At 39.0% G+C, this 17,464-nt stretch overlaps 1 protein-coding gene across 1 annotated transcript in view; it reads left to right on the top strand.

The window, feature by feature from the left end:
• The window catches only part of RAF1 (Raf-1 proto-oncogene, serine/threonine kinase), a gene marked incomplete in the record, with an annotated part of 77,385 nt that overhangs the window by 32,943 nt on the left and 26,978 nt on the right, over positions 1-17,464 (top strand). The window contains 3 exon segments of the mRNA XM_072421008.1: positions 428-648; positions 12,979-13,091; positions 16,791-16,893. Of these exon segments, the coding sequence (XP_072277109.1) occupies positions 442-648; positions 12,979-13,091; positions 16,791-16,893 (423 nt within the window).

Genomic DNA, 17,464 nt, shown 5'->3' with positions numbered 1-17,464 from the left:
ACTCTGTATCTACAACTAGGTACTGATGTCTGTGTCATCTAGTAAATGTTTATGGGCTGAGCCAGTATTTGGCTGGTTATAAAGGATCGACCAAGCCGTTGTCATGCATGATAAAATCATTTCTTTTAATTTAGTCATATTGAGGTGACTTTATAATTATTTCTGTGCTTGACACATAAACAAGTGCATTCTGTGTGGGTTAGCTTTTGGTTACCATTTTTTTAACTGGTAATTATATGCCAGACAATAGGAAGATGAATAGGTCTGTATATTAGATTAGAACTGACCAACATTCTTACAGTGGAATGGACTTGGCCAAATGTTACAGCTGTCCTGAAAAACCTTAGTCTTAAAATCAATTGTCTCTGTGTAGCACATTGATCCTGGCTGTACATAATTAATAACTTTCCTCTAAAATGTTTTTTAGGTTACTGATTACCAATGGAGCATATTCAAGGAGCGTGGATGAAGATCAGCAATGGATTTGGGTTAAAGGACTCTGTATTTGATGGACATAGTTGTATGTCCCCAACTATTGCTCAGCAGTTTGGGTATCAGAGGCGGGCATCTGACGATGGAAAACTTGGCGACACTTCAAAAGCAAGCAGTACTATTCGGGTCTATCTACCCAATAAGCAGAGAACAGTGGTATGTACAAAGTATAGTGCCTCTTTTATTTTATTGTTTTTTGCACTATTGTTTTAATAAGTTTTTGGTTTGTGATGTGCTATATATTAATTCTTTGATTATATTTGGTGCCACTCCATTCATTTGCAAGTGCTATGTGGTTTGTTATCTAGTCCAACTGGATTGTAATATTTTGGATTTTCAAGGCATGGGATGAAACAAAAAAAAAATATAACTGCATAAATGGATTTTTTTTCCATACTGCAGCATTTCTAAACATCAGTGACCATCAGGGCCGATATCGGACGAGAGTCCTACGTGTGTACAGCGCTCGTCGTCCATCGTCCGATCGACTGTCCTGGCCTATCCACAGACGATGAATGATCGTAATGAAAGTGAAGGGGGAGAGCGTGCAGCAGGGTGCCACTCTGTTGCCCCTCTTCTTTCCATAGAGCAGAACGGTGCTGTACAGAGCTCGTTCATGCATTGTGCAGTCATTAGTTGCTGGAAAGGATCGTGAAAGATCCTTTCCAATGATAATTATTGCTCATGTGCACATACCCTAAAGCTACGTACACACTTCCAATTATTATCGTTGGAAAACGAACGACGAACGTTCCTGCACGATATCTACAAATGATCGTATAGCACCGATCCTGCACATAGAGATAACGACACGATCGTTGGTAGATATTGTACACACAATAGATACGATCGTTTGAGCGATATAGGAACTATATGCACGACAGGAAAGTGAACGAACGACCGTACACACGAACGATGTTCAACGATCGTCGTCCAATCCGATCCGCCGGTCCGGTCGTTCGCTTCCAACGACTTTCCTCGTTCGTCGGCGTCGTTGGTTACTTTTTTTACGAACGATTTTTGCCCAATCGATCGTTCGTCGTTCGTTCGTCGTTCATTTTGAACGATAAAAATTGGAAGTGTGTACGCACCTTAAGTCTTGCCATCATAATAAAAAAGGGTCTTCCAAAGCCACTGGGGACTGATAATAGATGAAAACAAAAGGACAGAAATCAAGCTTATCAGAGGCTGTATTTTGGGCATGTGTAGCCAGTTCTTTTCAAGGTGTTGTTGGTTTTTTTTTTTTTTTTTTTTTTAAATTGTGTCTCAGAGATATGATAGCAAAGTTGCTGCCTTTAATTAAATATTAAAATAGTGAATGTCTTTGCCATTTGTCTTCCAGGAACATGTATTTCTTACACACATGTTCTGGGTATGGTTGATGATGGGATCGTAAAGTATAATTAAGTTCAAAATCTCATGTTTTTGCATGCTCCCAATTGGCCAGTTGTAAAACCTGTGCAGCAGCTAAACTGTTATTAATAAAACCAAGATTGGCTGTAAAGAGCACAAATTTTACTGATAGGCTCTGAAAATCTAAAAGTTAGCATGTTTACCTAGTTGGGAATTCCTTAATTTCTTAATAAAATAAAAATGTTCAACTGCCAGGTTCTGTGGCTGGAATGTTGTAATAGGAAAGTATCGGTTTCATGAAGTAGGCAATACTAAAGCAGGGTTCTCCCCAGAAACTTTTTTAAGCCGGGTGGTAAAAAGTGGGCTGGGCAAGACACGGCAAATTTAGTGCTCCCAGTTATTCATGTAACCGGTATCCAGTAACCTCTATTATTGTGTCAGTGTTCTACCTACCCCCTATACTTCAATTCAACTTTCTAATGGCTGGTATTCTGCCCAAACTGTTCAGCGCTGTGTATTTTAATCCAACTGCCTAGTGTTCCAGGTTTTAATGGTGTGTAATCCCTTGTGTTAAATTGGGATCAATGTGGTGTAACAAGTTAGGCCTTAGTTCACATAAGCAGTAAAAAACTTGGCCATTTACCCCTCCTGAGTGACTACCTGGCAACTTCTAGGGATTGGTAACTGCTGGGCACCTGGGGTATGGTAACAGGAGGTAAGTGCTGGGCTTTTACAGGCCTAGCAGTTTTTCAAGCAGCAGTGGTTCCAGGCAAGAGAAAAGTGAGGGGTAAAGGCCGCAGCCTGACTTCAGGTGTCACCTCCTAGCCCTATATCTAGATAACACAAAACTTTTGTCTGTCACTGATCTGAGGCCAGTGAGTTCTAAGCTTGCTCAGATTCCCTCTTCTTTCTGATGCTCACCGTTCCATCAAGTGCTGATCTCATTGGGGATGTGTGATTTTGTGTGTGAGATTTAGCATGTTTTTTACATTATAGGAAAGCCCCTGATTATGTGTTCCCGATGTCAGGCATGCACAAAAGGAGCAACCCACAACCACCTGAAAGTCTGCTTGCCATATTCTGCAACCTAACAACTCACTGTGATCAAATCTTCATATCTCCTAAATTGTTGGTACACAGGGATCCCTCATAGCTACTGATAACCTAAATTTCTTTCAAGAATATAAAGATATGGGGATCACGAGATTTAAAACTTGTAAGGATTTAAAATTTGAGTTGCTTTTTCATAAGAAAAGGGCACCTAGGAGCCTAAAATTTGTATTTGCAAATTAAGGACCCCCCAGGGGCTATTTACATAGCATAGCTGAAGGTGTCCCCGTACTGCACCTACATTTTCAGTTTTGTACAGCCCACCATTCTAGGAAAATTGTGATTCAAAGAAGGGGAGCAGACAGGGTAACATAGTATCACAGTAGAGATTTGTGATGGGTATCAATTTAGGGGCCCCATCCCAATGCTCCTTGCTATGTAAGTGGCTCCGGAGGTCCCCAATTTGCATTTTCAATTTAGGACTTCCAGGCACATTTGCTTTTGAAACAACAATGTTATCATTTCACAAGGTTTTACAATTGTGATTCCCATATGCTAAAATTCCTATCATTTGGGGCTGAAATTGTGATTACTATTAGCTATGGGGGTTCCCTGTGCACTCTGAAAAGTCATTATGACATACTGTTTAGGAGATGTGAAGGTTTATACACAGAGCTGTAAGGATGCAGAATGACATGCAGTTACACACACATCTGATGACAAAACACACGCCTACACGGGCAGATACATATTGTTATACAAGGTTGTTACAAGGAGACTCATTCTCAGCAGCTGGAATCCTCTGAATGGATGACAGCAGAGAACGGAGCAGCCACTCCATTGTCAGTTCAGAAGATTAAAGCTGCTAAAAGCCGGGTGGAGTGGGCAGGGCAGCCGGGCGGCCCGCCCACCAAAAAGGGGTTAGGGAGAACTGTGCTATAGTGTAGGATACCTTTCTTGCCTGGTCACTTTATGCCACTTTGACAATCATTTTGTTTCAGCTTGGACAAAATACACCATATTAAAAGCGTGCGTTAATATTGCTAATATAACATTTAGATAACAGATTTTTCTTTTTGACTCCCCAACACTGCAATATAAACAGTACAGAGTGGAAAACCAAGATATAAGGAAAACAATAGATATACAGCAAAAGAAAGTTATTTTAAGCTGAAACTGAGTTATTGTTTATGCTACTTAGAGCACATGGAATGAAAATGTTATGAAAACAGGTTTTTTTTTTTTTCAATTTACCTTTATACTACTATTTCATACTTGTCAAACATGATTACAGTTTAACCTTGAAGTCAGAAGACTTCACTCGCTTGGCCTCAAAAAATATTTATATAATAATTTTTGTCACACGTGTTGGCCTACCTTATGCACTTTAATCTCAAATTACCAAATTTGTTAATGTGTGAACATACTTTTAACAAGCAGTAAAACCATCAGTTTATTATCCTTATAGCTATTTGTACTGTGAAGTAATTGTCAAAGATTACAACCAAGTCTCCAAAGTTAGATTCTATGAGTTCAGAATCATCTGGTGCTTTGCATCAGAAAGATTTTACTATTACTTTCTATTGCAGGTGTTTTAGTGCCTCACTTGTGAGCTTCTTTTTTTCAAAATGCTTATAGCTACAGTGGTGAATAGGGGATGTTTTTTAGATGGTTTACTTTCTCTATTCAGAGGCACTGGAAGTATTTTCCTTTTGAGTTATACTGCTTCCTTCACGAAGACCAGACTTTTCATTTCAGAGAAGCACTTTTGGCTGTTAATGCAGTTTGGCCACTTTGAACATAAAAGATCACAATGCTTGTTCGCCCAAATGCTTAATAAACTTTGTACACCTTGAAAGATTTTGATAAAATGTAGTCTTGCACCAGTGTAAGTTGTTAAAGATTTGCCTCAAGGGGCCAACAGCCATTTTGATTGAGAAAGCATCTATCCTTTTATGAACCTAATGTCCCAACCCTCAGACTTTTGCATAGACAGGTGACTCTGATGGTCGTCTTCTTTAAGGAAATCTCATTTGGCCAGTTCTACATCAGACCACTACAACACAACAATCTGTTGTTGTCAACCAAATCTGACCCTGGACATATATTTGGTGCCAAAGACCAGCCACCACCTTGCCATGGGGGTTCAGAATTCTGATTCCATAGTTGAAAGTCTTTTCGTTTTGTGAAGGATCCCCTCAACACATGGCAGCGTTTTTGGTTGGGGACGTGTCCTAGACATGCAGGGAACCTGGTTGTTTAAGGCCGTTTAAAAGGTAATAAGCTGTTAGGTATCTGTTAAACTTATCACAGTATCAGAATTTATGGGGAGCTCCTATGAAATTACAACCCTCATAAGTAGACCTTTAGCTAAAATCCATCCACCTGTTCACATTTTGCTTTGGTTATGGTATATGGAACCTGTAGTAATCTGTGAAAATGAATTGTGGGCTTTGCACACGTGTCTGCGATTAATCCCAAAAGAGAACGTAAAACAATTATTACCATCACGGCACACCTACTAGACACACTAGTTAGTCCACATTGTTGTACACATTCTGTGTGTAATACATAACTAAAAGGTATAATTTATAGAGGTATTGTTATGATGTTGAGGGAAAGAATTTCTTTTCTTCAATAACTCTGATGTGAACATGATGAGGTGGTATTGGAATGAGGACATTGACACACCCATCTCAAATCCTAATATTTTCTTTTGGTTCCCTGATGTAGTTAGTTTTTTTTTTTTTTAATATTAGGCTTCCAATAATACTCATTTAAAAAAATTCTTCCTAATCTGGGCGTCCTGGGGAGGTGGGGGCTGAATGATCTGTACATCCAAAGATGTAGGGAGGCTTTTTTGTTTTTGTTTTTTTACTTTTAATAGCTTGGGAGCAATCATTTACATCTGCCTTTTATTCCTCAACATATTTAATAAACTAATGTTTTGTTCTTGTAGGTCCATCCTACAACCATTGCACTTGTCCTGCATTTCCTTGTTGCCCCTTTCAGTTTGGGAGAACAAAAAAAGAGATTTCCTTTGTAAGATCCCAGCAGTCACTGAGCACCTATGGCACTTTCATAGGTTTAAAGTATTCTTGTTTTTTTTTTTTCTCCCTCGAAATTTGCATTACATAAGGTATCTATTAAAGTTAGTTTGCCCCCTTGGCCATAATAGTGCCACATTCCATATATTTAGCATAAAGACGAAAGATACCACATGAGTGGATTTCATGTGGGATTTTAAAGGCACATATCCTCAAAGTAATGACCAAATCAATGTTGTATTGATTGAAAACAATATATTTTAATTACCATTGTATTTAATCCAAATCTTAGTTACAACCACATAAAACATTCTTAGACTATCTGCAGAGGTAGTTCCAATTGTGATTCTAGTACAAGCATCAATTCACATTTGTATATAAATGTACACCAAACTTGTAAATGTTACTCAATGCGTTTTGCGGACATATAGCCGCTTCTTCAGGAGTTATTCAGTGGTGCACATAAGCCAAGTATTTTTGCTTGGAACAATCACAGTATCACAACCAAAGACTTCTATACTTCAACCTTAGACAAGGGAGATCCAGGAGGCCATAAATATATACCCAACAGTGGTGTTAACCACCTGGGTGTTACACTGATGTCTAGATTTCTGTACCAAAAGCGTTACACTGTTTTTCATGCAATTTTTTTTTTAAGTTGTAGACCTGTAACGTACAGAAATATGTCCGAACAGGGTTCTAGTAGATATCATGAATATAAAAAATGTTTGAAACACACAAATATGTAAAAAAAAAAAATTACTTTTAATTTTTTAATACTTTGTATTGGACTGGATACAGAACTTTGTATTCAATCCAATACAAAATGAGAACAAAATTCAAACTCTCATTATGTATTGGATTGAATACAAACTCCTGTATCCAATCCAATACAAAATGAGAGTTTGAATTTACCAATTACATACTTTGTATTTATTTTTAATTATTTTGTATTGGATTGGATACAGGAGTTTGCATTCAATCCAATACAAAATCTGTTTGAATGAGTTTCAGTTTGAATTTCCCGCACACGCGCCGACGTCATCACGCACGCAGGGAGACAAGGAGCCGGCCGGCTTTTAAGCCGGCCAGCTTCTTGTTCCCGGAGAGGACACCCGACGCTGGAGGACGACGCTGGAACACGACGATGGATGATCGCAGCGGGGTATTTCCATACAGTGAGAAAAACTCGGGGTTAACGAAAATTGCAACTTTTTTTACAGGTGAAAAATCTCGGGCTTAACGGTTAGGAGGTTAAAGAAGTCAGAACCCGGAGGTGTTGTGGTTTTTCTAATACTGATCTTTCAGCGACAGGTAACTTGGTACACACCCTAAGAGCACTTTATATGGTGGACAGAAAGTTTGTAAGGGTTCTGACTGATTACAAAAGACAATGCTTCCCCAACTAGACATCTGTTTACTTGCAGGGGATGTATATACAATGTTGATGGTATAATAAGATGTTACATTAGGTGTGTGTTCACTTGTTATAGGAGAATAGCACATATACCAAGTTTTGATGGGCTGAACTAATCCCAGTACAATGAAAAGTCTGTCCCTTGGCATTTATGTGCAAAATATTCTCAACAATTATCTCCTGAATTGTCCTATGTTATTGTATAGAGTAATGTTAAGAGCCACACAGGAAATTCTTTTCTAGGTTTCTCATTCTAATTAAATTGTTGGGAGTTGCAAAGGGTGGCAATCAATTACTAAACAGATAGAACATGTTACCCCCTAGTATGTAAACTGTAGCATGTAGCAGCAGCTAATATGAATTTCTCTAGAGTGCTCGAGTTTTCTAGTTCTGTACAAATTTTGGGTTATTAGGCTGAATTCTGGTTAAAACTAATAACTCTTGCAGTAGATTCGCCTTCCTAACTGCAAGGGTTCCGTGCTTAGTATAGGTAAAGTTGGGGGGAAAATGTGTTTTCTTATCCCCCACACCTACAAAACAACCTGCGATATCCTCCTCTTACCTAGACTGGTCTCTGGCAGCCTCTCCTAAGTCCTGATACACCACCGGTGTGACCACCCGCCTCATCCTTTTTAGTACAGGGCTAGTAACACTGCATGTTTTGCAGCATTTTGTTTTAAGCTTGGTGGGAAGAAGCTGTAGGCAGGTGGTGGCTCCTGTATTGTGACCAAACTATTCAATGACCACCCAAAATCAGCCTGGTGGTTGCTGAAAATTGCCGGGTGGTGTACCCGGCTAAAAGGGACTGGGGGGGAAAAAGGCTATATAGCAGAACGCCAAGCCCCCAACTTGGTGTGGTGGGCAGCTCTGGAGGGCACCAGTTATTGCTGGAACCAAGGTATAAGGTAAGTTTTATTCCTAATCTGTCTAAAAGAGAACCTTTCCTTTGCACGGAGGAGTAGTGGATAAGCTTTAATGTTACCCAAAGTAATATGTAATTTCATGCAGCAAGATTGAGAAGCAAACAAATGTTTTCTGTGCTCTATTTTATAAGTCTGCTATTCAGGTCATGTCATCATGCTCTACATGACATATTTTTTGCTTTCTTTGCGTGAATTCTTTTGCCTTTAATGCTTTATTCTTGGCTTTATTTCCATTTGTTGGTTATCCTATGGTCACCTTGTGATGCTTACATAAAGTTTTGTTTTTCATAATCTGTTACAATACAGATTTGTATGTGACATCTAATGAAATAAAGACTATTCAATTTCTGTAAGAATTCCTGTCTGTTTCATTCCTAAAATAAGACACTTAGTTTATTGCTGGTTATGTTTCAGGGATTTTCTCTTGCTAAATCCCTAATCCAAGCATGTAGGTGTGTACATCTAGTTTTTCATCTTCCAAGGCCTGTAATATTTCAAGTCTGCATGAGAGGAACATGTCAATTTAAAGAACAACTGTAGCAACATTTTTATAAAATAAGTTTGTAAAACTTGCACAAAGACTGAATTAATTTTGTTGCACCTCAGCCTTATCCCGACAATTTCACATCTCTTCCACTTCAGGATGATTTTGTTGATTCTCCTTTACAAAAGGAACTGTGGATTTGTTACTCAATGCAGTACCTTCATGATATACTGCAGTAAGGAGGGTTGTCAAAGCTTATTTTCCTCCCCATTCCTTTAAATTAAAGCTGGAAATTAATCTGGCAAAGTCCGGAGGCTGAACCTTAGGAAATGATTGCCAAAACTTTCTCTAGACACAGGGTTCCCTCCTGGATTCCTTGTACTCCCAAACTGTTGCAACCTGTGAATAAAACTGGGTATATGAATGAGTGACATGCATTAGAATATTGAGTATAAGGGAAGATTCCAGTTTTAAACCTCCAAAGTTTGCCAAATTCTGTCTCATTGTATTGGGCATTTCTTGTAGAAGGTACATCTGAGATTTACCCCCTTGATTGAAAATAAGTCCAGGGTTCTCCCCAGGCACTTTTAGCAGGGTGCACCACCCAGAACTTTTCAGCACCCACCCGGCTGTTTTTGGGTGGTTACCAAAGAGTTTGGTCACAATACAGGGGCTGCCACCCTCCTAAAATTTCTTCCCACCTGGCTTAAAAAATTTTCTGGGTTGAGCACTGAAGTCTAATGTTGACTGAGATGGCAGCAAAAGCACTTTTCTTTTGTAGGATGAGGAGAAGTTACTTTGTGACATCCATACCTTTTTATTTTTTTTGTCCTGGTTTCATTTTTAAGGAAAGCCTCCTAAAGCTTGACAGATCGTTAAACGTCTCTGGTGTTGGACTTGAATTCAGGTTCTAGTCAGTAGCTGTGGTGAACACTTCTAATGTGTGAATGTATATGCAATGTGCAGTTCTCTCCCAATAACTTGGATTTTTCCCAGCAGGCAGTGATGACAGAAAGATAGAAGAAGTGTTGTCAATTGCTTGCAGTGTGCTCCGTGCAGCCAGCTCACTGACTTTCCAGATCCCTTGTCCAAGATAAATATTAGTGAGAGCATAGCTTGGATCCAAATAAGAAAAATAAACTAGTCTACATAACTTACATATGACACCATTAAAAATAACAAACATTTCTAAGTAATTCTCTAGAACACCCTAGCTGGAATAATGTATGTATATATATATTTTGGGGGGGGAATCTAAAGTCAAAGCGGACACAAAATTGAGCTGTTATTTACCAGTTCAGAACATAAAAATGGTGTTTTTACTCTGTGACCCTTTGCCTTTCACATCCCAACTGGGCTTGACTTTTTTTTTAAATAAATTGAAATAAGTAATTGAAATAAGTGGGATAGTTTTATTCCTCATTCTGTGGTGAGGTGAATAAAAACGTTCACTCACACGTGAATACATTAGAGAATAAAAATAATTACCTGAAGTCTTGCTAGATCAGATACACATCTTTATTAGAGGTATACATAATGTTTAGATCTTTTACTTTTTAATATGTTTATAAGTGATCGTTTTTACATTTACAAAACTTATTGTATGTTAATTGTTTGTAGAGAACACAATTGTGTATTTTTTTTTTAACTTAACCCGTTTGTCCTTTTAATAACGCCTTTAAAGAATGGGAACAAGAATTGTTCTCTGGTGGACGGGCTTCAAAGCAAAGAATAGTGTTACCGTAATTACCCCTCAGCTTATAACTTAGTTTTAGAATGGTGTGAACATAGAAATTGCATTTATTTGTGTAGAAATAAGTTGTCCTGACTCTTCTTTTCCCGCTTATAAAGCAACCTATTTATAAGTAGGGCCCCATTCCTAAAAAACATTCCCTTGTGGGAATACCTTACTGCCATTGAAACACATGGACCTGGAAGATTTCCACAAGGGAATGTCTGTTTTACCAATTGAGCTACCAATGCAAGGTAATCCAGATTCATTAGGTGAGTGCAGAAATACTCTACAAATGCCGGTGTTATTCGGTGCATTTGTTTTGGTACCGGTTATTTTTAGACTGTTGAAAAGTGTCCCTTAACACTGCATTCACCATTCTATGCAAATAGAATTCTATGTAATGCCTATTTATTTTTTTCTTCCGATATTAGCTTTGTTTTATAACCATGACGAATGTTACTCAGCCTGCTATTCTTGGAAGAGCTTCCCCTGCACTTCTGGTTTTGAGGTGTGAGCAGTGCACATTTATTACAGTGAGAGTACTGCTCTGATTAGACTGCAGTTCCCAAAATGAATTCAGCATGTGAGTTATGTGACTTTGAAAGTTTAACTAAACCTTCTTTATAATCGCCTGTACCCATTCCATCACGATGCCCTCATCTTCTTCTCTTCGAGGTTTGGTCATCTTTATTAGCACAGCAGGGACAATGGTACTCATCTGTGCATGTGTGTTCAACCAGTCCCAGCACCCGCAGGGCAAGCCAGGATGTGCCCGGGTATCCCAGCAGGGGCAGCTCAGAGATTTTGATAGTCGAAGGGGAGCAATCAGGGAAATTATTTTTATTAGAAGTGACATGCCTGTCACCCTCTGCAATACAGCCCTGTCTGGTTGTAAATTTAGAGGTGGAACTTTAGTTCTGCTTTTAGCACAAATTCACAAAATAATTTTGTACAATTATTTACTTTTAGAGGTAATTTTGGATTTTAAATTAGGTTGGGCTGAGTTGAGTAAGTCTTTACGGACTTTAAGGTGACTATATACACACACCCTTAGGGTATATGTATGTATGTACATTAAAAAGCATATAGCAATACATTGCCTAATTTTTTTTTTTTTTTTAAATGCAAAAAACCGTTAACCTGAAATTTACATGGTGTCCACTTTTGCAATCTCTGTATAGCTGAGCCGCTATGTGAGGAGTTCAGTTTATGGTGAGAAGCCTCCTGATGGGAAGAGAAAGCAGAATGACAGAGAAATAGGTTCATAGCTGTGTTTTTTTCTTCTTTCACTAATATAATTATTATTACTACCAGTGTTCTCCCCAGGCCCTTTTAGCTGGGCGCACCACCCTGCACTTTTTAGCAACCACCTGGCTGTTTTTGGGTGGTTACTGATGAGTTGGGTCACAATTTAGGGGCAGTCACCCGGCTACAATTTTAGCCCACCCGTTGTAACCCACCACTCTGGGTTGAGCAATGACTACACAGTATTTATATAGAGTCCATAGTCATGTCACTAGCTGTCCCAAGAAGGAGCTCACAATCTAATGTCCCTACCATAGTTATGTCTTTAATACAGTCTAAGATCAATTTTGGGGGGAAGCCAGTTAACCTCACTGTATTTGACTGTGGGAGAAAACCGGAGTACCAGGAGGAAACTTGCACAAATACTGGGGCAACCTGGAAACTAAATGCAGATATCCTGGCTGAGATTCAAACCTGGGACCCAGCGCTGCAAAGGCCAGAGGGCTGGGTATTGATGACTACAGGGAAAAAAAAGGATAATGGGAAAATCTCTAGAACAAAAACTGAATATTGCATCAAAACAAGTTTTTTGTTTGTTTTTGGGCTTTTCATGTATATCTTGTGGCCTTAGGAGGCTGTCCTATTCCTAAGGGTTACATTCAAATTTTTCTAAAAAATTATTATAATCTGGAAATTATCGCAATATTTGTAACACTGAAGGACACATGTGGGCTTCATTGGATTTATAGATTGAAACCACTGAGGGCTTCGAAGGAGTAAGAGGGCTGACTGTGGCTCAAAAACCTTAGTTTGATTTTCTTAAAATAAAGCTACGCGAGAGATTATCAGCAGCTCAATCATGTTAATAAATTTACTGACTATTAATTTCTAAGTGGCAACTAATCACTAAAGTGTTGGAACATGTGGCTTCCTGTGGTGTGGAGTCATCAGACTGTAGCCTTTCAGGTTATTCACTCAGCTCTCTAAAGTTTTGCAGAACATCAGGCTTGCATAAATATTTACTGGTCAAACCAATCTGGGAATATTACATGCACATTAAAATTGTTCGTCATCCCTGCATGTAGGTTCAATTCGGCTTATCAAAGGGTCCCAGGAAGTATACATTTTAGAGTCCAAGTGTTTTTGGGGATTTTTTTCCCTTAAATAAGTACATTTCATAGTTTAACAGATTTCCTTTATATTATATAATTTGTATGTTCTACCTCCTCCAGGTAAATGTTCGAAATGGAATGACTCTTCATGACTGTCTAATGAAAGCGCTAAAGGTGAGAGGACTCCAGCCAGAGTGTTGTGCAGTTTTTCGCCTTTTGCCGGAGGCCAGAGGGTAAGACTCTGCTTCTTGATAATTAATAAATTGAATAATGCTTATTTTTGTGCATGTGTAATTTAAGTTTTTTATTTTTTGGGCAACATACCCAACAATTGTAAGTGTGGCATTAATGTCTGATTTGAGTCTGTTTGCCTTGACATTAGGTTTGTGAGGCCTTTTGTGCACACCGAAATTCCTGTGGACCTAACATGAAATATATTTTTTGTATTAAGTGAATGCTTCGTTTGTGTATTACTATCCAGTATCCATTACCTTGCAGACAGATTACAAAATCCTCTCTATGACTATAGTTTGCTTTATTCCTTGGGGCCATCTTTGTTCAGGGATTTTCCAGGGTTAGCATCTATTTCCTGTGTTGGTTTAGAAATGAGAAGACTTGGTGACTGTGTGCACAAATGTCTAACACAGATCGGTCCATGCCTCAACCTCTGAAATTGTGACTTGCTAAAAGGCTGCAGTGTTAGTCTTTTCCCTGAGAAGAGGGAACTAAGAAAATGCTTCTTCTTGTCTGCAGCAGACAGATGACATCACCTTAGTCTGGGCAAAGTCACTCAGTTGAAACTGTAAAGCTGCTTTTTTTAATCATTTTTTTTATTTTTTAGCTAAATTATGCTGTTGCAGTATCTTTTGGCACATCACCACTTCCGCAGGTCACCCACACCATTGGTTTTATTGCTAGTTGTGATGAAGCAAGGAGTAGCAATTCATTTCTAGTTAGGTAAACGGAATATTTTCAGATACTGTCCCATAGCTCTGCATGGACAGAGGTGGCCGTGCCTTATTAAAGCAAAGCACGCGTTGTCTGATTGGTATTTTTTGTATCTTTGTTGTTCTTGGCTGAAGCCATTTCTAAGATGTCATAATACAATGGTTTTGATGTTGTGAGCTGCTGCTGTGAATTATGCAATAAGATGAAATTCTGCTCTGGAACATAGGAGTGTAAGGTCTGGTTTGAAGTCGTGGCCCCCTTCTCCCCGCCATGCACACTTGGCGAGAAGCTGGCTGCAGTTGGAAGCGCTGAGACATTTCCCAGTGCGAGTTTTGTTTTGGTTGAGGTAATCAGATACTAAGTTTCTGTAGGTGGGGACAAGTCACGCAACTTATTCCTGTGGGCTTTTTGAATCTGCTGTGTGTGTCAGCCAACAGATACAATGACTTTCTCGTTGTTCCTTTTTATAAATGTTCAACTGAAAATCACAAATAGAACCTGAGGTGTGTACGCAGAACTTAATCAGGGTTGTGTCTGTATATGTGTACCAGCTAGCACATTGCCGCAGGCAACACTTTCAATCTATTTATAGTTTATTACTACAATTTTGATATTGCTCACATTTTTCTTACCACTGTGATGCTTTAATAAAGCAAATTATTGGTGCAAGTATGTTACTGAAATGTAGGAAAACCAAGCACAGGCTTCTTCCTTGTGCTTGTAAAGAGTCTCTGTCATCAAGTTAAAAAAAAAAAATGTAAATTAAAGCTCATTATTTCAAATAGTTAATTGCAGCTTATATCCTATTCATAAGCAATGCAAGTCAATAAAAAAGATGATGTCCAGTGCTCAACCTTGAAATTATTTTAGGCCAGGTAGTAAGAAATTGTAGGCAGGTGGCAGCCCCTGTATTGTGACCCAAATCTTCAATAAACAGCCAGGTGGTTACTGAAATGTGCCGGGTGGTGCACCCAGCTAAAAGGGTCTGGGGGAGAACACTGATTTACCTCTTTATATTTTTTAGTTTGATTCACCAGACAGTATCGGGGTGCTAGCATATCTGCCTCCTTCCTTGCATGGTATGGGGGGGTCTTAGTACTGTCTGTGCTGGTTTAGCTCCTCATCTCCCTTCATACTGGTTTATGTAGCAGCGGAGGGAGAAAAGGTGTATAGTATAGTGTAATTTAAGTAGCTTTTTCGATTTCACAGGCCACTAAATTTACGGACTCTGGACTTCACTTGCATGGGAGACGTGTATCACTCAAAGGGCAAGTGGGAAGAACTTCCCCCAGCGTGAGGTCATGATACCAGAACCCAACCACTTTCCCATTGTGGGAGATAGAACCCGCTCACCGCCTTGAGCATGAGATGTATATGGGAGACATGGTCCTCAGCTCTGGCTGGTGTGGTTCTATGAGCAGGACAAGCTATTTGTAGCATTCCACAAAGAAATGTGGGGAAACACAGAATGACAAGACATGTTGTATATGGAACTTGTTTACCTACCAAAATATATTTAATTCTGTTCACTTAGTGTGATCCAGTCACTTTTGGCCAAGATTGCACTGCCAGATTCTCAACCTAGCTAGCCCTAGCCAGCTGATTAGGCAATTCTGGATGTAGACCAAAAACAATTTGTTAAAATAAACGATTTGCCTAGGCGATAGGGAATTAGGGGACGGTACTGCACCCTTTTTTAATTTTTAGAATTACCTTGTCTACTCTTTTATGTAAAGTGAAATTTCTGAGTTTAGGTACGCTTTAACATGGAAAAATAGGCCACTGCTCCGAAACATTTGAATACAACACAGCACTCATAATGTAATTTTGTGTTCCCGTTTCGTTGGTTGCAGGAGAGGGGTGCACTGAGAGTAGAACACTTTGTGCACCAGGGTCAATGGGTAATCCGGGAGATGTTGATAGCCGCCTTTTCCAACTAAAAACTAGATTTTTCGAGATCAATTTATCTCCTGCACTTAGATCCCAATCTGGGATCCCTCCCTGGCAAACACAGCAATACCGTCCTAAAACGATATTTGAGTTGCTATGTGATGTGCATTGCTTGACCTGACACGCTTTCATTGCTATATTCTTAGCTTAACTCTGCACATGCGAAATTATTTACCTGCCTATCTCCAAGCTTGGGAGACGCAACTAGGTTACTCCATAGATGCTGAGCAGAAAGCCAAGATATTCACCTATATCTTATAAAATACTTTCCCTATGATTCATGACCCCAGGGAAGTTACATAGCTTCTTCCCTGAGGTAACCAGCCATTGCTGGTGGTACGGCCAGGTGAAGGGTACCAAGCTGCACATTTTCTGGTTATGCCCGCCACTACGCCCTTCCTGGGATCAGGTGGGCTTCCTCAAAAAGTTACTATGCCCAATATACCATTGGATCCTGGGTTCTTTCTGTTGCACTACAATATTATCTTGAAAAAAGGTCTATAAGGGTTCCATCGTCATGCTGCAAACTCTTGTATTCCTTTATATTGGAAGGCAAAGGTCACCCCAGCCATTGGTTTATGACTACGTAAGGTGAATGACATCAAAATTGAAGATCTTACAGCTAGTGCCCAGGGTACCCAGGACTAATTAACCGCAATGTTGCGTAGTTGGATATATTTTAGGCAAACACCGGAGTATAAGTGCGATCTGGACCCCGCCTTTTCTTGATATATTTGTGGAATGTTACTGAGCTGTATATGTGATACTATGCTTTACTGTAATCTTTGGTCAATGCTTGAGGAGGTCACCTGGAACTCCTTTATGGGTCATATGTCTATGATGCTTTTGATACCCCTGATACTAATGCTCTTTTTTGTTTTTTACCCAAATACTTTTTATTGGACTTTATGATGTAACCCTTGTCACTTCAGTTTATTTTTCCATGTTTCTACCAATTTCATTAATGTTGTTATTACCCTGAAAATTTTAAAAAATAAAGAATGTTTTTTAAAAAATATAATTTTGTGTTCCAGCAAAAAGCATCGGCTGGACTGGGCTACAGATGCCATGTCATTAATTGGAGCAGAGCTTCAAGTGGATTTCTTGGATCATGTCCCTCTTACTACCCATAACTTTGTAAGTTACTTTAAAATCTGTGTTTCTCATTTCATCTATTACATTTGAACATAAAGTACCATCTGAACCCAAATCGTCATTCAGTTTTTGAAGCTAACCGTGGAAGGTTAGCTTCGTGAAGCTAACCCATATGGAAGGCTAGTATGGGGATAAAAAAAATCATCTTCTATATAGAAGGCAATTATTAAAACCCCTTTCAATTTTGCTTTCTTATCCTCATGTTTCACAACAGGAAAGTGTGTAAAATTGCATTTAATAGGGTATTTATTCACGTTTAAACCATTGTCTTATCTCTTATGTGTGTTTGTTTACCCTAGCTTATACCAAAGACCCACTTGTGTCTTATTTTTCTCACTCATGGCATAAAATGGGTAGGGGTTGTAAGCTTACTTTTCTTAAGTTTTACTAAATTGTTGTTATCACCACACCGCAAGCAAATAGGAACAGAGTGCACTTCAGCAGCTCTGGCAATGCATCATTCTTTTAAAATATTGCTATTGAAAATAAAAAGTAGGATTTTGTCAGCTATGGAACCAGCTACATCCTTGGATAAATAACATTGGCAAACCAG

This window comes from Pyxicephalus adspersus, chromosome 8, assembly GCF_032062135.1.
Source record: "Pyxicephalus adspersus chromosome 8, UCB_Pads_2.0, whole genome shotgun sequence".
Classification (NCBI taxonomy): Eukaryota; Metazoa; Chordata; class Amphibia; order Anura; family Pyxicephalidae; genus Pyxicephalus; species Pyxicephalus adspersus.
The sequence above is the reverse complement of the archived record's forward strand: the minus strand, read 5'-3'. Positions and strand labels throughout refer to the sequence as shown.